Here is a 24,114-nt window from a genome sequence, read left to right as displayed (position 1 = left end):
GTCACTCAGACTCGCTCATCTGAAAAATAACTCAACGTTGCTGTAAATAAAAGTCAGGAATAAACTCCTTACCGAAAAGAGGCAGGCAGGGAGTCATTCTTGCTTCATTGAGGTTGTTGTGTCCACACCTCGCTGGGTGTGTCCTGGTAAAAGCAGCAGGTACACCGCAGTTCCGCTCCTGTGTCTCTGCTGGGAAGACTTGAAACCGTCCAGGATGGATCTGATCGCCTTTTCGTTTCTTTTGCTCCTCTCTCAATTCGGTGAGCCTTAACTTTGTTTATTATTTAAATTATTTATACAGTCTGTATTTAAAAGACCTTTTTTTTTTTCTTTTTTCTTTTTTAAGTATCCGAGTATTTATGTTTCGCTCTGTCCTTCGTGTCTGCTCTGGGTGTGCTTTAAGTATATGAATGAAACACGACTGCTTTATTATTAATTAGATATTTTTGCTTTTGCTCACACGCAGGCTGTTCTGCTGGAGACAAAGTTCTACCCGACGGTCCTCTGGATGCACTGTTGGGGAAAGATTTGACAATAAATCTCCTGAGTCCAATAGAACAAAGCGACATCTTAACATGGAGTTTCAAGAGTTCTACATCAATTGGTACTCTGAGAGGTGGCAGCGCTACAATTACCGTGGCATATAAAGATAGAGCTTCCATTAACATCACCAACGGGGCCCTGACTCTGAAGTCCCTAAAATCAGCGGACAGCGGAGATTATAATGTAGTAATAATCGGGAATGCAGGCGGTATTCCCGGAGAGGTTAAAATCCGAGTTCTGGGTGAGTTATTAATACTTTATTATTGTCTGCTTAGTCTTTAGAGTTTTTATATATACTTTTTTCTGACTTTTTAAATGCAGGAATGTGTTTGAAATAAAGTAGTCAGGATCTGCTGTAGTTCTTTTGTTTGTTTGTTTGTGTTTTTTCACGGCTTATGCACTGTTAGTGTTCATAAATTTGTTGCAATATGAGAGAAAAATTGTGAAATTTGCTGGAAAAGTCCCGAGTCCCTTACACCAGGAGATACCAGGGCGTGGCTCTTTGGACTGTTCTCTGCAGTATGAATTTGTTTCATAATTTTATGGGATCCAGCTTGAAGAGTTTTACTCTTTTATTTATTCCCTTTTTGGCGTGACCCCCTTTTTAGTGCTGTTTTGAAGTTTAGAGCCCATTTGACTACTGGTGTCCTAATTTTAACCACATTCATAAGCCTACTTCCTGTATTTCTGATTTAACCCTAAAGAATAAGGCCATCATGTTGATTTACATCATAGTCTTACTGGCTCTTTTCGATGGACCAGCTTAGCAAACCAGTTTCGCATCAAAAATCATGTGTAAATTCTTCAATAAAAAAAACAAAAATGAAGCTGTCGGCATTTTGGAAAAGAATCAGTTCTAATGGTTAGCACTTATTTAGACATTTTGTTGGCTCTATTATTAAGAATGGTTAGAAAGTCTTGCTACAAATTCTGCCTTTACTGCAGTATCATAGTCTCAGACCAAGGATCCTGTGCCAAGATGACGGTTTCTTGAAATAAATGCAATTGAAGTAACTTCCAGTTTTCTGTTGATCAGAATGTCTAAGGACTTACAATCAGTAATGTCTTTCTTGTTTGCAAATATAGCATATGGATCAAAAAACAATTTCTTAAAGTCATTATGAATGAAGCATAATTTAGGATTAAATTAAATTAGATGAAGTTTATTTGACTCCCTGGTGGATTTCCTTCTGGAGGAGTAGCTTCTTAACAGTTACAGACTTATCAATGAGAGGGTTTGCCTCTGTATTCTTAAAGCAAAGCCATTCTTGTCATTCAAACAGTTTTAAAATGTAAGTTCAGTTTTATCTCCAGTTGGTGCAGTTTCTTTCAGCATTAGAGCATATCTGTAAATTAGTGTAAGAGTCAGTTGAAGAGTTCTTACAGTTCAGATTCAGATGTGGTTGCCTCTCCTTTACATTGTCTCACACCCACTGTTGCCTAATCTGCTGACTGCAAGTAGTGCAGTCATTGGATTATCTGTAACCAGTTAAACTGGTCTAATGGTTGCAGTCGTTCATCCATTTACATTCACTGTATTGATATGTTGATTTCAGCTCATAAATTAATGTTGAAGAGGACTCAGTCCTGGGTGTGTGCATTATTGACTCTTTGCTCGTCATTATAGTCAGATTTCATCTACAAAAGAAGAGATTTCTTAAGATCTTTATGGAAATGCCTTTCATATGACACACATCCTGTTCAGATTTCAACAAAGTTCAATCAAATACAGTTACATTTGATAAAACATAGATATGACATTGTAAAATAAATTCCCCAAGACTTGAGTAGATGATCTGATTGATGTTGAGATTTGTGAATTTTAAATCTGAAAACATGGTGGTGATGGAAATCTTCTTGTGTTATGTTCTCTGTTCTATGGCTATTTTTCTCTGCAGAACCTGTGTCTGATGTCATGATCAAATCAAACCTCCCTGAAGTCATTGAGCACAACAGCACAGTGGAGCTTACCTGCTCTTGCAAAGGATCTATTGAGAGCTTCACCTGGACCAATGACAGCAAAATCATTGAACCTGATGGCAAACGGTTTACTGTGAAACCGTCGGTGATGTCAGACACGGTGAAATTAGTTCATATGCATTTTGACATTCAGAATTTATGATTCAGTTAATAATAGATATGCATATGCAAAGTTTTTATACACGGAGTATGAGCTTTTAAACTAAACTGATTGTTTAAATTTGTTTAAATTTGTGAATTAAATGTTGCTATAAAATTTGGCTCAAACTATTTTCTCTTACAGAAAAGAAAAAGTTGAAATATTGATACAACAAAGTTAATCTATATTAACAGTTTTTATTTTTCTTATTTTTTGGAGCTTATGCAAAATTGTAAGGAGTTGCTGATCAATATTTAATTGATATTTTCTCTTTAGATTGAAATACCGGGAAAATATTCTAGTCAGCTGACCATCACAGGTGTCCAGAGGTATGACCTGGTTGGCCCAATTGTCTGCACAGCAGCAAACACACTGCAAAAAGACAGCAGCGCCAAATTCAACCTCACAGTCTTCTGTAAGTTATTCACAGACACTTCACAGAAACCTCTTCTTAAGCAGCCTTAAAGGCAGAACTCGTATCCTTGCAGAAAAATAACAGAATTGGATAGAGAAATATTGCAGGATATGCAATATTTAATGCATATTCTGTGCATTAAACTTCACAGAATATAAAGGAGTGGCTTTTGACTAATTATTCGCCTTACTGGATTGGCATGTTTTCCTGTTGTTCCCATTGTGAAGACTGGCTAAAAGTAATCGGCATTCTTCTCACCTCAGAGAAAATGAAAGACACTTTTTGACTAAATTGTGGAAATATACATCTTTAGTTGTAACAGTGAAGTAAAATTAATTTTAAGGCTTTATTTTTAGATGTGTGTCAAACTCATATAAGTCATGGTGGTTAGACAGATATTGGTATTCTCTATTCATTTCAGTCAGTTTTCATTGTTTAGTTTTCATTGTTTGCCAGGTTGCACTTGACTGAATGAGCTCCACACCTGTTTGACAACAAAAGGTCACCAAGAGCAAATGGCCATTTGTCATAAATAGTTAATCTGCATGGTTTTCATGCCAACATATGAGGGTGTACATTATGCTGAGTTAGTCCTGTAAAAAAAAATTAATCCTGTTCCAATTCCAACAAAAAGCCTTATCTTAGTAGCCTTGTAGTAATGTAAACTACTGCAATTGAAACGCCTATGCATGTTTGCAAGGCGCTCCCTTTCAGCCTACCCTCTAAGGCTAAAACCACATTGTGTACACAGCAGCCTACACCTCCGCTCCTTCTGCATGAATAACCTGAAAGGCAGACAAACCACACCAACCACAGCTTTAGCCTGTCATTAATTAATCAAGAGCTTACCGCTACAGTTCAGGAAGGCTGAGGAGGGACAGGTCAAGTTGGATAAGAAAAACAGAGAATCTGACCATTAGTTAATAAAATCACATTGAAAATGTCATTTTTGTAACTTGTAGCTGCAGAATCACCCTGAAAGAGCCTGTTTTGAGAATCTTTAGTTGTAAAGCTGTATAAGAAATGGTAAAAGCAGTTTCACAACCCTCCTTCATACAAAACAAGTAAAATTAAGACTATGCATAATCCATAAAACAAACATACAAGTTTCTTCCATTATCACTGCAAAAACTCAAAATCTTACCAAATAGTTTTGGTCTAGTTTTTAGTTCAAATATCTTACTACATATGAAATAAGGTAAAAGTACTTAAACGTAACTTTTCAGAAAGATATAGACAAGGCTTATTTTAAGTAAATAATTCCTTAATATTGATGAAAAATTATTTGTTCTATCGGCAGATAAATTAACTTATGTGGTACTTTTTCATTTATACTTAAAACAAGCTTCTGTATCTTGCTAAAAGTTACTTGTCAATTAGTTTTGTCTTATTTCAAAATTGCAAAGATATCTGCAGTAGAAAATAGACAAAAAAAAATACTTGGAAAGATTTCATGCTTTTGCTGTGCATACATTATTTGTAAGCCCATTTGCTTAGATTTCATTATGTGTATTTGTTCCATAGATGGACCCGAGGATGTCATCATTAAGCCCTCTAAACAACTGGCATTTGTGCCGTCCAATTCGGATTTCAACCTGACATGTTCGGCCTCCTCCAAACCCGCTGCTACTTTCACCTGGTTTTATGACACAAAGCAGATAGAGGCCACTGGTCCAGTCCTCACCCTGAAAGTCATTGAGGAGCAGGGATTTGGACATACGATGGGCAACTACAGGTGTGTAGCTCAAAATGAGAAGACCAAACGAAAGGCTTCATCTATTGCTGTTCAGTTCTCCGTGATGGGTGAGTATTGACTAGAAAATATCCATTGTTAGTTAAATCAGGTAGTGTGTTATGCCAATGGCCATCACATTTAGATCTGGAATAGTTGACCAAGTATTTTCTTTTAAAGTAGCAATCCTAGTACCATTTCACTGATCTTAATAAAATGACTACTGAGTTTATAGAGTTATTATTATTAACAACCTTAAGAGAAAAAAATAGTTTAAATTGACCATTAAGCCAACAATGTCATTCAAATTACATTTAAATCAGAGGGAGAATATGCAAACTGATTTTTCTTTTAAATAGAATCAGTAAAAAATGGGAAGTAGGAAAATAATAATTTGATAATATATTGCCATATAGGTTTGCTACAACCAAATAGTTAAGGTCAGTGTTTATTCCAGAGACAAACAGGACTAAAGTCTCAGATTTGTGACACGCCTTTCAAGAACCAAACTGTTAAATTAATACCTACAAACAAGCCTTCTGTGCGTTCAAGGAAACCCAACAAACAGACTGTAGCTCGCACTTGATATTTTGTGTCACAAGCAGTTTCTGTAATTTGCAGCCAACCATTATTTTACATTTTTCTTTCTGTCATGGCCGCTGTTTCATGCGGATAACAAACTATTTCTGCGTGCATGATCTTACACTATGCCTGAAGGAGTTATAAAGCAGAAATGTGACAGTTGGCTCCAAAATGAAACTGGCTTCAGCTTTTGTATTGGTGACTCATGTCATCTTTAGCATGTCGACACAGCATTAAATTATGAAGTCTCCAGCATTACAGCTGAAACAAGAGACTTCTGTAGTCATCACGCGTCAAGTTAGGAAGTGAATATTTGCACCTCAAAATGAAAAACTTCCATCGAAGCCTGAAAACTGGTTGTGCTACTTTTGGCAGAAACACTTACAATGAATGGAAATGCGTTTTTTATTTTGCTTTGGAGGAACTCTTAATTGTAGAGTAGTTTAATTTCAGTCCTGTTGGATAGTGTCCTCTTGCATGACCAGCCTGTTTGAGCCCTTCACAAAGTGTCTTAATAAATTATCATTATTTTATTTCAGAAACCATGTAGCTTTATTTTATTTTTTTTTAGACATTCAGAGATTAACTGGCAATTGTGCTTTGGATTAATTTCTTGCTGCACATGCAAAGTTAACTAGAGCTTCAGGACACATATTCAATGTATGAATTAATGGTTTCAATAGTTGATGCACGTTGCTCATTCCCTAAATCAACAAATCATAATCTGCAAGACACTAGCACCGGCATGCATAACAGTCGAAATGGTGGCCTTTTTCTGAAATGTGATGTTGTAATCTTAATGTGAAGTATTTCCTATTCATTACTTTCTTATTCAGGATTTTTGATTTTAGTAAATTATACTTCCACATTATAAAATGAGGAAAATGTCAAATGAGACAATAATAATGACATGATACCTACAGTTATTTGAACTGACTTAGAAACAGCAAGAGTGATGGCTTCCTTCTTTCCATTCATGCTCACAGAGGCCATTTCTGGCATTAAGTTAAGTGGTCCAAATGGTATCCTCATCGCTGGCAACAGCAGCGCCAAACTCAGCTGCCAGGCAACACAAGGCAACGTGTCGGAAATAATCTGGTTGAAGGATGGCAAACGCCTTTCCCCCGACTCCCATGTCGAATTCTCCAACGATGGTACCTCAATAAATATCGAAGTGCTGAAGAAAGAGGACAATGGAGAATACATATGTCAGCTCAGCAACTCTGTCAGCACAAAAGAAGCTAACTTCACAATGGTGGTCAACTGTAAGTGTTTCAGAAGCATTTATTGCATTTTGTTGATTTAGTGATGACAGTTTCATGTTAAATCTTTACTTCACTTTATTCAGATGGTCCTGAAACACCAGTGGTGAAGGGAGACAAAGAAGTGCAGTTGAATACACGTGTGGAGCTCATCTGTTCTGTCTCGTCTGTCCCTCCTGCCAAAATTATCTGGAAGCTAAATGGGACAGTGATCCCTGGTGAAACAAAAACTACGTTGATCTACAATAACATAGAGTATAAGAAATCAGGAACATACACATGTGAGGCAAGCAATGAAGTCACTGGGAAGTCCACCAACTCCCCCCCTCTCTCCGTCACCGTTAAAGGTAAGATTGTTATGTCAGTCAATTGTTGTATTAGTGTTACATCAGGAGTGCCAGGTGCAGAACACAACTGTAGATGAAATCAGGAGCACATATTTTTGATGTTTTAGCATTTGAATCATTTAATCCCCTAAATGTTTTGTTAATAATCTGCCAGCAAAACCAGAAACCTATTGATCTTGGAACACTAAGCTACAATATCTGTTTGTCTGACATCATAGAGAGTAAGAGCAACCTCACTCAATGGTTGTCCTGTACTTGACAGAGTTTCATTTTCCTCACCTTGAAAAATTACATGTCCACGGCAGAATAATGTGCCTTATTTGGAGTAGCATTTCCACTAATCCATCACATTCCTGGGTATAGAAAAGTTAAAGCCGAACCAACCAAGTAGTAAATACTTGGTATATTACAAATCTATTGGAATACCTTTACTTTTAATACTTTGGTGTGTATTACATAACAAGCATTTGAGACATTTTATAGCGTAAATCGGTCCAATTCATGCAGATCTCTGTAAGCGTATGTCATTTCTTTAAATTGTTTGAATTTGTGTGCACTTTACAATTCGGTTTGAATCCTGGAAATTCTAATCCAGTGGTTGCATTGAAAAATAAAGAGTCAGAATCAGCTTATCTATGCATTTTACCATGTTAATTTCCAGAATAGTACTAGTAGAGGCTGCACAAGACAACACAACTATGCTGCCATCAAGATCTCAGTGTACAATGTTATTAACCCAAACGAGGAACTGGAATGGAATCAGTGACGTTCGATGAGGTTCATAGTTGGCGACTTAATGATAATCAGACATATAAAGATAGAGCCCCTGGATTTTACTGTTTACATCAGTTTGTTTCAGTAATACAGTTTTAGGCTCCATGTTTATTTTGCGATTATTGATAAGTGATGGCTGTGGTAAAAGGACAAAACTACAAATATGCACTTGACTGCATGGCTCACTCGCTGTTACTGTCTCTTACTCTGTAGTCGTGGAGTCACAATGTCTGGGATCATGAGCGCCCCCTGCCATGAGGCAGGAGAACTGCCTGCCTCACCTCCAGTCTGTTCTCTGTCATTTCTGATTGCTCCTCAGCGCACAAAGCACGTTACACACGTGCTTTGTGACAAAAAACTCTGTACATTATATACATAAGCTAAATTATGGAAAATCAGTTCATATTTTAAATGTTTTTTAGCCATTTCATTGGCGACGTTCAGACAGGAGGCGCATGCTCCCATAGATTGGCTGCCAGCGCCGTTAGCCAGAGGTTGATGAATCCCAGTGAGGCTCAGCTCACTGCTGCCTCACCAGCTTCGCTTCCCAGCATTTGAATGGGAAATTACGAAAACTCAGCGTTTTTGAAGAAAAAATAATGAAAATTGGTTAAGCTAAATAATAATAATAAATACTTTACAGTACAAACCACAGACTGAAAATATCAATATAAATAATTTTATATTTTTCCATTATGACAGGTGAGGCTCTGGCTCACTTGCCTCCCCTGACCGCATGGAATGTATCTTAGAAACCGTTTTTCATTTGTCATGGAAAACGGAAATACATGCCAGTAGTATTTTCAGTCTTTTTCATGAAGTCTCCCTGCAGTTGACGCAATACGTCAAACATGTGACAGTGCCCAACGTGCCCAGAAAGGCCTCAGAGAAAAAGGGAAGCATCATAATGACCTTTCTGTAAAATTGGAGGCAGGAAAATGTGGTTTTACTGATATTTTCATCGCAACATTTGACAGTAGCATCACAGTCGCACGGTTTCCTAACATTTTGCAGTTCCAGGATACTTTAGGGCGGTTGCTCACTCTGACAGAGTCTGTCATTCGATTGCCACCATAAAAATAATTTTGCAAACAAACCACCAGTTTCCCAACAGTAATGACCTGTTGCCCTTTAGGTCGTCTGTTTCGCAACATTCAAAGACATCTAAACCAATGCTACAAATACATATAAATTGGACAAATAGTACATAATTAAATTTTTCAGAATCAAAACAGAAATATGTCACTCAACCGCCTTAAATAATAATTCACAGTACTTGTTAATGGTGGTAACTGAGTTGAGTCAGACCATGTAGTGAAAAGAAAATTTAAAAAATCGTGATTTCCTTAGAAATTAGAATTTAATTATGCCTTTCTGTAGAATACATTTCAACTTATATAATGTCAATTGTTGAAATGATCATTACTAGAGATAATTTCCCATACAAAATGTATGTGTTCCTGCCAAACTTTCTATATATTTATCTATCTCATATGATCAGACAGATACACCTTACTTCATCTTTCTGGTTCAAGCTGTATATCCCCAAAAGGGCACGAGACTTATCAATGTGCAAAACATTTTTTGTGATTATCGTGGTTTTAATTATTGTTGTGTGATGTTTTTCTAGAAAACATAGACGAAGGTCTTTCCGATGGAGCCATTGCCGGAATCGTCATTGCATGCCTTGTTGCAGTTGGAGTCGCCATCGCCCTATTCTTCTACTGCAGAGGGAAAGTACCGTAAGTACTCTTTATCTTTGTACAGCAAGTTATTATGCAGATTTGGTGATGAACAGATCAAACAGTGAAGAAGAGTAAACCAGAGGAACTGTCTAAGAGATGAACTGGTGTTCATGTGAGAGAATACAACAAATCCAAGTTCATTGTTAGAGTACTTGTACTTTCTGGACTTCTTTTTGAAATTTCTCTTAAGCAGAAACCAGGCTCAATTTATTTCTGCTTTAGATCACTGCAAAAGGTCAAAGATAGGATTTAAGTCAAGTTATTTGCAGAAAATGGCTTCAAGGCTAGTTTGTTGTGTACAGGAGAACTGATTGACATTATGAGGAACAATGGTTTAAGAGAACCTCTTGTTTTAAATATCTGTGAGCTTATTCTTGTTAGATCTAAGGACCAGTTGAAACCAGAATAAATTCAGTCACATGTATCAACATACTTAAAAGCGATGAAAGAGTGAATTGTTTCAAGTCCTGGCTGCGTTTAGCTCTGCTATTGTCTCTATAACTTACTGTCCACTGAATACAAGAGAAAGCTGTTGTGTTTTTTTTTGCTTCCGATGAAGGATAAATTGCTTTAGTTCGCAGCTTCTTGCAGTGTCTATAACACCTCTCTTTGTTTCTGTTTCTCAATATTGCGACCACTTTGTGACCTTTTTGGAAATTCTGGACATTCCTCTTGCTTTGGTGCCTTGCAACATGTCAGGATGATGTACAAACACATCCAAATTATGCAGTTGCTAAACTCTTACAGCACTGAATTCCTTTTGTTGCATGAAAATATTTCACCACTGAATCCAATTCTTGCACCTATAAAAAAGTCTTTACTATCATTACGACAAACTTACAAAGAAAAGAACAGTCCCAGCTGTCAAAATATGCTTTTAGTTGTTCTTTTTAATTATGACATGATTAGCACTAGATAGTATAATTGCATGGCTAATAAGTGCTCGTAGTTCACTTCAGTGGAAGTCAACAGGTGTTGTGCTCCTAGTAAACCTGGCCAGTATGAGATTCTCATGGTGTGATAACATAAGTTTTAATTGCATTTACAAAAACAGCAGAGCTTCATTACCTCATGATCCTTACATTCACAGAAGATTCACTGGAAAAATACTTAAACCATCAGAACAGTATGTATTGTTCCTATTAATCACAGGCTTGAGCAAAAAATTGAGACCGTTCCCTCACACTTACGTGTCACATTCTTTACATATAAGTAACATCCGTTGGCGTTTCATCATACTGGACCACAACAGAAACTGCCATCCTGAAACAAACGAGTGAGTCAGTAAGAGATATTCACATTCCTTAGTTCAGAAGCAAGAGACAAAATGTTTACATACAGCTGAGCTTTCAAAGTAAAACATTAAAAAACTGAAATAATACTTGTTACTCTTTTCTTCTCTTTGTAGTAAATAGTAAATATATCAATAGTTTCATTTGATCACCTTATTAAATTAATGGCCTAATTCATTTTTTTTGGCCAAAATTACATTTGGAAAAAAATGACTTAGACATTTACTTTAGGAAAGTAACAATTTGTAGTGGCCAATAGAAGTCAAATCAGAAAAATAGCTTATGAAATTCATTGCCTATAATGGCAAACCAATAAAATTCTCCTTAAAAAAACTGAACTGATGCTTGCAAAATTCAACAGGAATGATTTGTAAGAGCAAACGACCAACAGCCATCCAACTGGTATTTCTACTTTTGTTCCAAAGAAATACACTCAGAACAAAGGAATGAAACCGTCTCTTATACTTTTAGTTAAAGTGAGACTTTTTTTTACAGCACAAGGAAAGCCACAGATACTTCAGAATTGTTTAGCCATCCTTACACAAAGTACTTTAAGCCTCTACATTCAGTTTATTAAAAAATCCTTTATAGCCAAAGGAACTGTTCATCATTGAGGGAGTGAGATCATGTTCTGTAGGTAGACCTTTCCCTCCTTGCTTGGCCTTTAACAAATCTCCTGTCAGGATTATCTGATGCTACGGGGGTCATTGGGTCTCCGGTTTAGCGGTGGTGGGAGGTGTTCTTACTTAGAGGAACTCCTAAAAACCCTGAAGCCTTCAAGGTATTTTCTTGCATGGAGCAAGATAAACTGTGTCTGGTAGGAAGAATCCAAGTCATAAACGAGTCTTCAACCTTCTCCTGAAAGGTTCTGGATTCACTGTGTGTGAAATCACTCCACACTGTCGAAGATTAAATACTTACATTTTTCTTCAAATGAGATGATGAGTTTGGTTGGTGTCTGAGTTTCCTACTGTTTCTCTCAGGATTTTTGTACATAGGATTCCTTTGAGGGATTTTATTTGGTCATTGATAGAGGTTTTCAATCTGTTGTGATCTACCTTGCAACTTGGTAACAAACCATGTGATGCAGGAGTGAAACTGAAACACTGCTGGGCGGCCCTTCAGTCTTACAATTCAGACTTCAAGTCCATACTGCAGATGCTTTGGTCAAATATGACATTTGAGAACTTTTTGTGCAATAAAGAGTGCTGTCAAAAAAGACGAGAGAAGACAGAAAGAAACTAAGTTAATTGTTGCACTCAACCTTTTCAGACATGCCAAACACTGCCAAAAGTGGCAACAACCAAAGTGCAGACAGAAGATGATAGACTGTGCCATAACCTGTTCAACACAAATATGCCAGTTCAGCAATAAACATGTTGCTGCAGAGAAGAATGCCCTTATTTCTTATTAAAGTCTTGAAACGTAAATGATTTCAGGTAAAAAAAAGTTAAAAGTTGACTCTTTTGGCTTACCTCAACATTTCTTGGACGACACCGTCTTATCAACTGCAGGGTTATTTTCTTAATACACTTGCACAGTCTAGGCTCTTAAAGTACCAAAAGATAGTAGTATTGTCTAGTACCCTGCATAGTTACAGTGTCTCAATCAACAGAAGTAGTTTTGGGATTTAGTGGAACAGAAGATTCGCATCATGGATGTGCAGCTGGATAATAGGTAGAAACTACCTATGTGCACAATGCTTGCATGTCAGTATGAACTCAAAATGTCCAAGGAATGCTTCCAGAACCTTGTTAAATGTATGTCACAATAAGCTAAGGCAGATCTCAAGCTAAAAGGGGTGTCCAAACTGTCACTAGCAGGATGTATTTGATAAAGTGGCTGTTGAGTGTATTTGTGTATTTATTGTTTTGAGGGAAATTACTACAAAACAACTGACTCAGGCTTAAGGAGTCAGTTGACCTAAGACTGAAGGTCTGAGGTCAATTTTCCTGGTACTTGAATGTTTTGTGTTTTGTGCTTGAGGGGAAAACAAACATAAAGGATGAACAACAGACTAAAGCCTAGAAGGCCATATCTAAATATCTTCAAAAGTCAAAATAAAGATAAAAATCCCTGATTATCAATGGGTCTTAAAAGGATTCTGAATGACAAAAGAAAGGATGTAGATTAAACTGCAGGTGCACACTGATAACATACAAAGAGACACTGCCTCAACTTGTGCAACGCAATAAAACCACTCATATGAAACATTGTGCAATCTGTTTTGTGCATAGACATACATTCAGTTATGCCCATATTTTTCAGTTAGCAGTTATATTTTAGAAAGAGTTAGATTAGCAGCTACCTTATACGTATTTAAGGTAGCTGCTAATGAACTTACCGACAAAAAAGTGAGGATAAAAAATTGTCACTCACTAGTACCCATAACTACTATAAAACATGTAATTTTTACACTTATTCCTGCAACAATGACTTTATAAGAAGTGCATTTGTTGATGCTAACTTGTAAGTAATACAGCTGTGTACAATTTCCATGTAAAGCTTATTTTTTTGTGAAAACTTGCAGGGCACTTCAGTGTAGATCAGTGCAGTTCAGTCAAGAGAAAGAGAGACCAAATGGTTTGTTCGCTTAGGAACCACAGTACAACCACAAAGATCTTGATAATGTTGGATTACGATGTGATAATGCAACTTCAGTCAATGGCAGAGGTCTGGAGCGACATCCTGTCATGTCACAGCACCAGAGGCACAACAGAAACTGACATCCCAAAGAAATGTGGAAACAGACAAACCAGTGGCAGAGTTTCATTTCTACAATGACTAGTAGAAATGTTTGCTGCCCCTGAAAGTTGACACTTTTTCCCAGTTCTTTACCACCAAGTGGAAAATCTGTTCTCAGGACAACTATTAATTGTGTACTCCACAAATCTGCCCCATATCGAGTAGTGGCAAGAAGAAAACAAAAGTTGAAAGTTAAAAAGTCCTGTTTCAAGTTGTTAGCAAAACATTTGGAGGAAACACCAAACATGTTGAAGAAAGTTCTCTGGCCAAAGACCTGAATTGAATGTTTTGTCTTCCATAACAAACACTAGATATGATGGAAAACTTACGCAGCAGATCGCCTTGAATAAACCACTCCTGCTGTAAAACATGGTGGTGGCAGCATCATGTTGTGGGGATGCTTTTCTACAGCAGGGAGAAGGAAGCCTATCAAAGTCAATGTGAGGATTGATGGAGCTAAATACAGAATTATCCGTGGAGATGTTAAAAGACAAATGTTCACTTTTCAGCAGGAGTTAGAGAGAATATTCAAGCACATAGGAAACAGTTGACAACGAAACTCCCAATATTCAAATAAAATGCTGCATGAATAAGAACTGGCAAAGATTCACATCTAAAGAACTGACTTCAGATGAGAATATAGGACTTTAGGCTGTAGTTTAGCAACATGGATCCACTGGAAAAGGTTGACAAACTGAGTAGCTTTTCGCACCAGTTTCATTTAACCTCAGCCGGTTCTCACAAGCAAAGAAGAAGTGAGAAACAAAACTCACAAGGAGTCGAAAGCAAACGTGATGTCAGTTTTGCTCCAAGCTAAAGTGCCCACTATCCCCACATGCTTCCTCTTGTAACTGGCCCTTCCATTAAGGATTAACTCCATTCGGTGTTGTGCAAACACAATCTGAGTGCATTCCTCAAGCGTCACTCACATTCAGCCCAGTAATGGAGAGGCGTATGGAGAAACAGCTTGGCGAGCAATGCAGATTGTAGAGGAAATGCATACAACTCCTCACCACCAGGCAACTGTGACATGCAAATTCAAATTTGAATTACAAAGTGAATAATCAAATATCAACATGTGGCAGAAATAGCTGTTTACCAGCAGCTTCCATATTTAGGGAAAATGTTTGATTTCTACATCATATAATTTTGGAATAATATTTATACTTCTAGATTTACCAAGTAGTTAGATTAATTGTATTATTATGGTGTCTTAAATATAAACAAATATAAGAAAAATAATTCCTATCCTTTGAATCTATGCCATAAAATACCTCTAGAGTGGATAAACCAGTGACCACAACCTAAAGACTTCTTCAGTTTGACGATTGAAAGTGTTTGCTTGTCATTGGAGGCAAATCCTTCAGCAGCTAGCTCAGACATTGATGTCAGATTCTTATCTATTGAGTGACTCACATCACAAAGTGCACTTGTTTTTATGCACACACAAGCTTTGAAGTTCATTTTCAAACTAGAGACAATTGCTAAAAATGTATATTTAAATTTTGTGCGGTTGTTGATTATTTTTGTTTTTATTGTGATAAATTGCTTTAGGGTGCAAGTATTGGTTACAATGACTAAACTTCTCAGGTTCTCATAAACCTGTTTGACAAACTCAACCTTTTCGGCAACATGGTGGCCTCCTTTTCTTTTTTGAGATTCTCCTTTCTTTATCAGAAAGAAAAGGGTTCTGTGTTCAACTAGCTTAACCTTTCTGGTGTGCAATCATTCACAAAATGATTTTTTCCCCCACACCGCTTTATGATGCTGCAGCCAAATAAAAAAGCTGCCTGGTGGGAAATCCCACATACCCATCATCCACCAGTCATAATTACAAGTTGGATGTAGAGCTCCATGTTTCCCACCTGAAACTTGTTCCTACCTTGTAGTTGTCTTTTTGTTCTGAGAAATATTAACAAGCATCTGATTTTGTTTGTTTTGATAGAGTTAAGAACAAAAACATTACATATTTAACATGCAGAGCATGTCGGCACTGTTATTGGTCTAACAATAACAATTTTATGGGGAACATTTTTTGCTGGGCATATTTGCAAGAAGCAAGTTGTAACGTAACTGAGTCATTGGATCTACTCTAATTTTGCTATCACTGAATGATTTACTTGCTGAAACATCTGTTTCAACTGTTGAAGCTGCAGTGTGATTTGACTTTATGTCTACAAATAATATATAACAGAAATCTTTGACCTCAGTTTCACTCTCAAGCCTGACTACGACAGCTTAGTTTACCTGCTTTTAGTTTTATGAGTCATATTTTTGATAGGGTATCTTTTCAAACAGCTTCTTGGCTTTACTAGTGTATCAAAGAGTCACTGGTGTTGTTTTTTTTGCCGCTGGAAGAGCCAGGCCTACATTTTGAAACTATTGCCGGAATGTTGCTGTCGTGTCTGAACTCGTTCTCCAAAGCTCACCTGTGTCGCTTCTCTTTAATGCGTCTTCTAGTATCGTTTTGATCTTCTTTCATCTCTTGATCAAGTCATAGTGGCCACATCCTTTTTCTTATTAACGCAAACATTCTTCAGCTATTTTTGTTACTTCCACTTGTTAAATCAATTGAATGTGCTGCCATGATGTTTAGTCATGCTGCTCTCTGAGTGGCTTTGTTTCTCAAGTGTGAGCGGTTTTCTGGAGTCATGTAGCTTCCTCAGAAAAATCAACAACAATTTAACATTTAAAACTATTAACAAGCCCAAAACCTTAAATAAGAAAAATAAATGGTATAGTATGATTAGGTTGACTCTTTAGGGATATGCATAATACATGAATGAAATATTTACATATTTTCTTATTTCTTCTTTTTTTTTTTCTTTATCAAGTTTCTGATTTAATAAGTGATGGAACAAGTATAAAGTCTTAGCATATTCAGAAATAGATAGAGTATATAATCATCCAACTATAGTTTGTAAGGATCTTTTTATTCATTTAAGTTGCATTTCAGGACAAATTATAAGTTTAAGGTTTATTCAACGTTAAGCTAGAATGGAAATATACTCTATTATCCCTCCGTGAGGAAATTCTTTAATTCAACTTTCTTAAATGTTCTTTTTGTTTTTCTTGCCAAACATTTTAGGGACCTTATTACACACTTACTGCATGTTTTCCTAGTTTTCCTTCTTCTGTTGTTTCACTTCATGTGATCCATGTTGTTTTGTCTGGTTCTGCTCCTATCAGCAGCAGGGATAATAGCACAGTTTCAGTGATAAGGTAAGGTGACTCAGCTGCAAGGTATTTGTAGGGCCGGTTATTTACTTTCACAATGGCCCTCCCTGGCTTTATGCACCTTTATGGTCACATAGTTACTTTTATAAAGAGTAAATTAAAAAATGCTGGGTGGGAGATTTGAGTTAAACAGGTAGAGATTAGAATGAAGTGCAGATTGCAGTGGGAAACTAACTCGACAGCTTCTGGTTTTCTTTTATTCAATCAGATTGTAGATCTTACACTATCACCAGTCTTTTAGCAGCTGTCAGTGACAACACTGAAGTAGCCTGCAGAAATGTTGAAACCACTAATGCATGCAACACAGCTAAAAATTTGGAGAAAAGTGTGGCCCTCTGCCCCAGACATTGCTGAAATTCATATGAATGTTGTCATTCTTTGTGTCGGAAACTGCAACAAATAAATGTAACTAATCACTATGATTATCAGATATTGTGAACACTGGTACAGCTGCTGCATTTTTTTTTGTTTATTTGTTGTTGATTGAGCTTAAATTAGCAAAAATGTCCCTCCTAAAGAAATGTGCAGAACGAGCTCAGCAACTATTTATGGTCCAACCAGATCAGCAGATTATTTTTTTGTTTTTGTTTTTGTTATTTTACATTTGCAAAATTCTAAGTACATTTAAATGCATAGGCTATTATTATTATTATTATTATTATTATTATTATTATTATTATTATTATTATTATTATTATACTTTCTTGAAGGGATAGTTTGAGGTTGTTATCAGAGATGTTCCTTTTTGCTGCCAGTGCAAAGAGTTTGGAGAAAATGAACTGTATCCTCAGTGCAGGAGGCGGCTTAAAGGTCGGGTGTTTAACATATTTAAAATAAATGAAAATACAAAATACCTGTGAAGGACTGGTGGCCTATCCAGCGTGCACTCTGCCTCTCGCCCAAAACGTTCGCTGGAGATATAGGCACCAGCACTCCTCCCAAACCCACTGGGGACAAGAGTGTGCAGAAAACGGATGGATGGATAGAAAATACAAAATATTCATACCTGTGGGATAAGACCCTAAAATAGCAGATAAACTTTTTCAGGATTTATGCAGCCAAACAGTGTCTGTCACTAAACTAATGCTAATCAAAACTGCTGTCTGATCAGTCATTCATCAGTTCAGTGGACAAATTTCCCTGTGAAATCTAAACAGTCCCCAGCCTTTTCTATATTTGCCTGGATGAGAACCGCAGATACAGTTAAACAAGCGACAGCCTGTCTCAAAATCTAAAAGTTAGCTCTGCTCCGAAAGCAGACTGAGTTCGACGCAGCTTTAGTACATACGTGTTATTCAGTTTAGAAAAGAGCCATGTATTTTTTATTTTTTATTTTTATTTCATCTGGTTACTTTTAATATTTTCTATAAACTCGCAGAAATGTTATATGGCGAAAAGTCACTTAAAAAAAACCCGGAGAATTATTCCTCTAAGAGTAATTTTATGCAAAATACAAAATGAGCTGTTTTAGTAACGAGAATACCAATATTTAAGTTTGTCCAACTCAGAATTAATTTATGCACAAACTTTTTAAAATATATGTTGAGAAAATTATGTTTTTTTTAAAGTTGTTTGATCTCGATTTCGAACCAAGTGAATCCTGTTAGCATTATGTTTGGTCCTCCTGAAAATATTTGTATCTTTTCAACTGAAATTAAGATTGTAGAAAGGAAGAGTCTGTTGTCTTGCAGTTTTGCAAACAGTTTCTGTAAACACTGTTTCCGTTGTGTTTTTCAGAGTGGCGTCACCATACTAAAGACATGCATCTGCTGGTAAGTCACTGATAACTGTATTTGTCATGAAATCATGCACTTGAAGACATTCTTAGTTTGAGGTTGAGCAACACCCATTTTGAACTTATGTTCAGCAATTACACATTCCCAAAAAGAGATTATGTAACAATCTGACTTTGCACTGGGCCTCATGATTAAACGCCAAAACTGATAAATAATCACAAGCCTCCCCTCATGCTCATCTATGCACGAATGTCGCCTGTGTTTTTCTGTGTGTTATCTGGGTTTGATGATGTCAGTATGAAACCAGTACAGTTGTTACCAAGGCTGTCTACACTTTTCTTATGTAGCCTTGGGTGTCTCTGGTTGCAGTAGGAAGGTTGTCACTGTGCTTGAGGCTTTGAAACAAGACCACGTCTGAGCCTTGCAGCTTTCCTTTTAAAGCTTCTGTCTGCAGCGTCGGTGCTGTTTACTGAAAACTGTTTGATCTGCCAACACAAGACCACAGATAAGAATAAAGCCAACCAGCAGCTGCCAAATTATCTTAAGAAAAAGTCTTCTGAAGCAAACATCTGTGGTGCAAGACAGCTTGAAAAAAAAAATCTAAATTGTATTATATCCAGTGTGTTGGCGTTATTTATTTTTTGCACTCTATCAGCTTTCTCATCAAATAAATTAGCAATATTTTGAAGACTTTTCACAATAAGCGAATGTTTGTGATGGTTCCTGACTGTTTTGATTGCTACACACAAGGCTCAGTCTGATGTTAGACATAAATATTTTACTAAACATGCTTTTAACTGAACACACAACCAGTTTTCCATAAACTCTCCTCATGCTTCTGGTGTCTTAATCCAGCAGCTTTTGCTAAAGTGCTATGCTAATGCTAACATGTTTTGATACAAATTCACAGATAATTTGGCTCAAAACATATTTCAGTGAAGCTCCAGTCAATTGTATGCGGGGAAAAAACAGGAAAAAGTATTTTCACCTAGCAACAACGTGCGGTAATTTTTGAAGAGTAGTTTTTCAGCTGTGCTCCTCTGTGTTTTATTGTTTGGGTAGTGAAGCTTGCAGCTCAGGTCACACAACACATAGGAGCTACAGCAGCAATTATAGTCTCTCTGTCACAGTGTGACGTCATAGTCGTTAGATATTTCCATGATCTAAAGTATAGTTTTGCAAATCGTGAAGATAAAAACAGGCTGATTTTAAAATGCAGCTCCTCCATTTGCCATCTCAATCTTAAGAGTTGACCAATAATCCTCAGTCACAGTTACATTTTGTCTAGAAATCCTATGAAAAAACAATAAACCCTTATCATTGGGAATCCTGAACTTGGCAATTTATCACAACATTTTTGTGATATTTATTGCAAAAATAATAAAAGTAACAAGCACATTTGACTTAGAGTTTTATCATTGGATTCATTCAGAGCCTCACAAACTCAAATTCTTCTCAAGTAAATTAAACATAATCATTATCAGACAGCCTAATTGATGGGTGCATAGGTTCAGTCTGAGAGCTGATATCCTGCAGCTTTATGCATCTCTTCTCCAACACACCTGAACCAAATGAATGGCTTGTCTCCAGGCCTCTGCAGAGCCGAGAAACTGAATGCTGAGTGGTTTTGATTCAGGTGTGTTGGAACAGGAATGCATCTTAAACTTGCAGGCTTGTTGATGAATGGAGTCGGGCACCCTGACATAATGCACACATTACAGTAACCAATGTAATGACTTAGACCATTTGTATCTTATGTCAATGTTGTATCACAGCTTCTATTAATTCTATTCATCATTTTTGATAAATGATGAATAGATAGTTGCCTATCCCTACCTGAGATCAGAACATGAAATTCCTGGCTGTAGTGCCAGACAGGCTAAAGGATTGTCTTTACTGGAACAATATAGACATTAACAACAGGCTGTTCTTTGCAAGACAGATTTTCTTCAATTGATTCTAAACTGACCTTAAGCTTCACTCAATGGTAATACTAAACAACTACCAGTTTTGACATACTATACCCACTTCATGCTTCAAGCCATTTTCAAACAAAAGTTTCTGTTTGCTGTCTTGCTGATGAGGAAGTAGCATTTGTCCCTAGTTTGTATTTCTGTTTCATGTGCAAAGCACACATGCAGAATATTTTCAGGAACCACCTCCAGTTCTACTTCTATTAATAGTTCCTCTGACATCATCCTGAATAAATTTATGCTGTGATGAAATGTCTGTTATAGTTTGCTCAGCTGTCAAAGATGACCAAAGTTAAAAGACTGATTTCCTCTACACTGACTCCCGTCCTCTGCTTTTGTTTAGGCTTGAAATGTCTACCGTTTGGTTTCCCATGATCCTCTATGCATCTGGGAGGAGCGCTTGGGTGGATCCAGCTGGTTTCCTTTGAGCAACTCGTCCAACCAGCTTCTTCATTATGCCTCTCTTTCTCCCTCTCTCTGGCAGACAAGGATTATGGAAGTCCAGTTTCACTGGGATACTAGATCATGTTAAGCTTTGGATTACAAACCTTCTAATTTTACTGCAACTATCTTCAATTTAATTTTTATTTTTTTGTTAATAAGCTGCACCACTTCTATGAATCAGTTGCTTTTTTGTCTCCCTTTTCTACAACATCTTACCAAACTTTGTCGCTTCGATTTTCTCTTTGTTTTATTTTTTTTTCTTGGGGAGGAAACAGACATTTCTGCCGTGGAGATGCTTCTTTGACTACAGCTCATGAACTGATGACTGCAAAGAGTGACTGTCTTTATCCTGCTGGAAACCTGAGAAGAACACACACACACGCACACCCGTACACAGATGTAATACCTGAAGAAATGTGATGCATACATGCATGGGTGATCAAAACCATGGAGGCCACAAGGGCAGAATCTGGGGCAGTCTGGTTCAAAAAAGTAGAAGAAATATACTGTAGTTTGATTTATGTCACCGTCTGTTCCACATATGTGGAGTTACACAGATGAGAAAGAGCCAAGCACAGCGGAGGGTTTTCAGGATAAACATCTTTCTCAGAGCTTTCATCTGTAATGCCTCAGTTTGTTTGGTGCTCAACAAAGCATACAAAGTTTTCTGCCACACCTGCTGAGTCAACTTTTTTTAAAATTATTTTATTAAACTGAGGTCACTACAAACCTGTCAGCATCTCTTCCTCAACCTGACAGCTTGACTCAACATCATTTTTTCTGTAAAAATGAGCAAATCTGTAACATTTACTGAATTCATCCTGTCTCTTTTATAGTAGCAGACCACCATGAGCTTTTAAAATAATAGCTGTATCATATTTATTGATTGAAATCCTTAAAATTCCACTTTGTAAAATAAAAAATACCACCAGAAAAAAGCTCATATTTCACATAAATATGCTCAGCTGATAAAACTAAGCCAGTCTAAGAGAAGCAACACATTTAACTGCTGTTTAAATCTTTTCAAAGTTGCTAAGTTGTTTGAAAAAGCCTCAAAAGGAAGATATCTGTAAAACATGTCATACCACATTTTGTATCTAATATATCAGAACCAATATGTTTTTTCATTTGATCTGATGAAGATGAGCATTTATGCAGCTTTAGGTGGTTAAACAAATCAACCAGCTTGTTTTTTTGGGGTTTGTTTTTACCACCTCTCTTACCTTTTTCAATCTGACTCTACAAACTTGTTTGAGTTTCTTCAAACATGTCTTGCTCTGTAATCTTAGCTGGCTCCCTCGATTCCTCTCAGCTATCCGTCCTGTATATGTTGTTCTCTGAAGCTCAGGATCCGCCCTCTCAGTTCGACTCATCCTGTCATCTTAGGAAGAACATGCAGAGGAGGAGGGATGTATTAAAGATGGCAGAGACAGGACTCAGCATGCAGAGCCACTTTCAGTCAGGTTAGGAGGAAGGCAGGAAGAAAAAGCGAGCGGGAAAGCGTTTTAGCCCTCAATTTTTTTAAAAACTGGAGGGAAAGTCTGATGACCTGTCACTATGCTGCTCTTTTTTTCTAACCACAACCGTAAAGAAGTTGCTTTTAACTAAATTATGGCTTTTAGAGTCTTTATGGAACTAGTTTTGATTTGAAAAACATATCTGTGATATTTTGAAGTTCGGCATTTAGATGTTTCTTCCTGAGTATTTTGTCCGCATCCTTTTTTTAAAAAAGAAAAATATCTTTGTGTGGTTCATGGTTATGTGTGACCTCAGACTTCAACCTGCACTGATCTCCAAACAAGTATTTATTTTGCTGAGTTTTAGAAGAAAAAAACAACATTTAAAATCATTGGAGCTGAAGATCACAGCCTGTAAGCAGAAACTCTTTATCTGTTTGAGTTGTAGAACAGAAATTATTTCAGGTCAGTTTGTCCTTTCATCAATTCGTACCCCTGTTTTATGCTTTGTCATTTTGTTCATATTTCTGTAAATTATTTAAATTTGTCAATGAATATTTAATCTTGGCAATAAATTAATCATGGAAAACATCTAATCTTGGAAACCTAATACCAGGACTATAATTAGGAGGGCATGGGTCCCTCATCAGGCATGTTGCTGCAATTTACAGTAGATAAATAGTTAAATACAAATTGCCTTCAAGGTTTTTAGATCTTTGCAGTATATTTGTTGTTGTTTTTAACAACCTGTGTGTATGTAATTGTTAGATATTTCTTTCACCATTTCTAGAAATATCTTCTTCCACACAAAATGACGTAACTATGCCTGTAGGTTAAGTAGAAAACAAAGTAAAACAAAAACTAAACCGTTTTTTCTGAAATCCAGGTACGAATTGATGCATGGTTAGTACAAAGCATCCTGTGGCACGAGGTTCCTGCAAAAGGTACCAGGACCCAGTCAAACCGAGTATTGACAAGTTCAAAACAAATGTGTTGAGTTTACAGTAACTATAATGCAGAGAATGTATTAATAACAACATGTAAATATGACATTTGTTGCCCTAAACGAGACCTGTTCATATGTTTTAAACTGCATAAAACTGCCCTTGTTGTATATAGGAGAAATTGTATTCACTGTACACAGATTTTGACTTTTTTTTGGATTATACATATGGGGAAAAGAATTTTAATTTCTTGTTTTGCTGTATTTTTCAGAGATGTTTTGTTATCTTTTAAGTTTATGTAAAAACATAAAAATCCATAAAGGCCTTGAAAATATTTTCATAACTTTGATTTGTTTCACCTATTTTATTTGTTTTTTATGGGGAAAATTATGCTTCTATTTTAAATGGTGTAAGAAAAAAAAAGAGGGAAACAACCAATCATATAGATGTGTGTCTTCAAACCCTCCAATCACAGCGTTCGCTTGTGTGAGCATGGCAATGATCTAGAGTCGAAGGAGTGGCCGGATCTCATCTGTCATGCCTGAAACATTTTGACACACTCGCTCACAAATGAGAACACTGACAAGAATTTGTCTCAACAAGTTATTTGCAATGACACGTTCCGCTCTGCTAATAGAAAAAACACTCTTGCTTTTTTGACTTAAATCAAAGTTAATAAAAATCAAAGTTAATAAAAATGGCTATATTAACTAAGAGTGCACATTTGTTCAGGTGTTTTGTTTCTTATGACTTTTCAGTGCTCAAAC

At 36.7% G+C, this 24,114-nt stretch overlaps 1 protein-coding gene across 1 annotated transcript; it reads left to right on the top strand.

Annotated features, from left to right (window-relative positions):
* The first annotated feature begins 150 nt into the window (after positions 1 to 150).
* LOC129353314 (carcinoembryonic antigen-related cell adhesion molecule 5-like) lies at positions 151 to 23,681 on the top strand. Its single transcript, XM_055022593.1, has 10 exons — positions 151 to 260; positions 467 to 784; positions 2,442 to 2,623; positions 2,939 to 3,077; positions 4,602 to 4,880; positions 6,378 to 6,656; positions 6,740 to 7,000; positions 9,405 to 9,516; positions 18,531 to 18,565; positions 20,846 to 23,681. Exons 1-9 carry the CDS (start codon positions 215 to 217, stop codon positions 18,547 to 18,549), a joined length of 1,635 nt encoding a protein of 544 aa, XP_054878568.1. The 5' UTR covers positions 151 to 214; the 3' UTR covers positions 18,550 to 18,565; positions 20,846 to 23,681.
* Positions 23,682 to 24,114: the final 433 nt, after the last annotated feature.

This window comes from Poeciliopsis prolifica, unplaced genomic scaffold, assembly GCF_027474105.1.
Source record: "Poeciliopsis prolifica strain line A6 unplaced genomic scaffold, Auburn_PproV2 SCAFFOLD087, whole genome shotgun sequence".
NCBI lineage: Eukaryota > Metazoa > Chordata > Actinopteri > Cyprinodontiformes > Poeciliidae > Poeciliopsis > Poeciliopsis prolifica.
The sequence above is the reverse complement of the archived record's forward strand: the minus strand, read 5'-3'. Positions and strand labels throughout refer to the sequence as shown.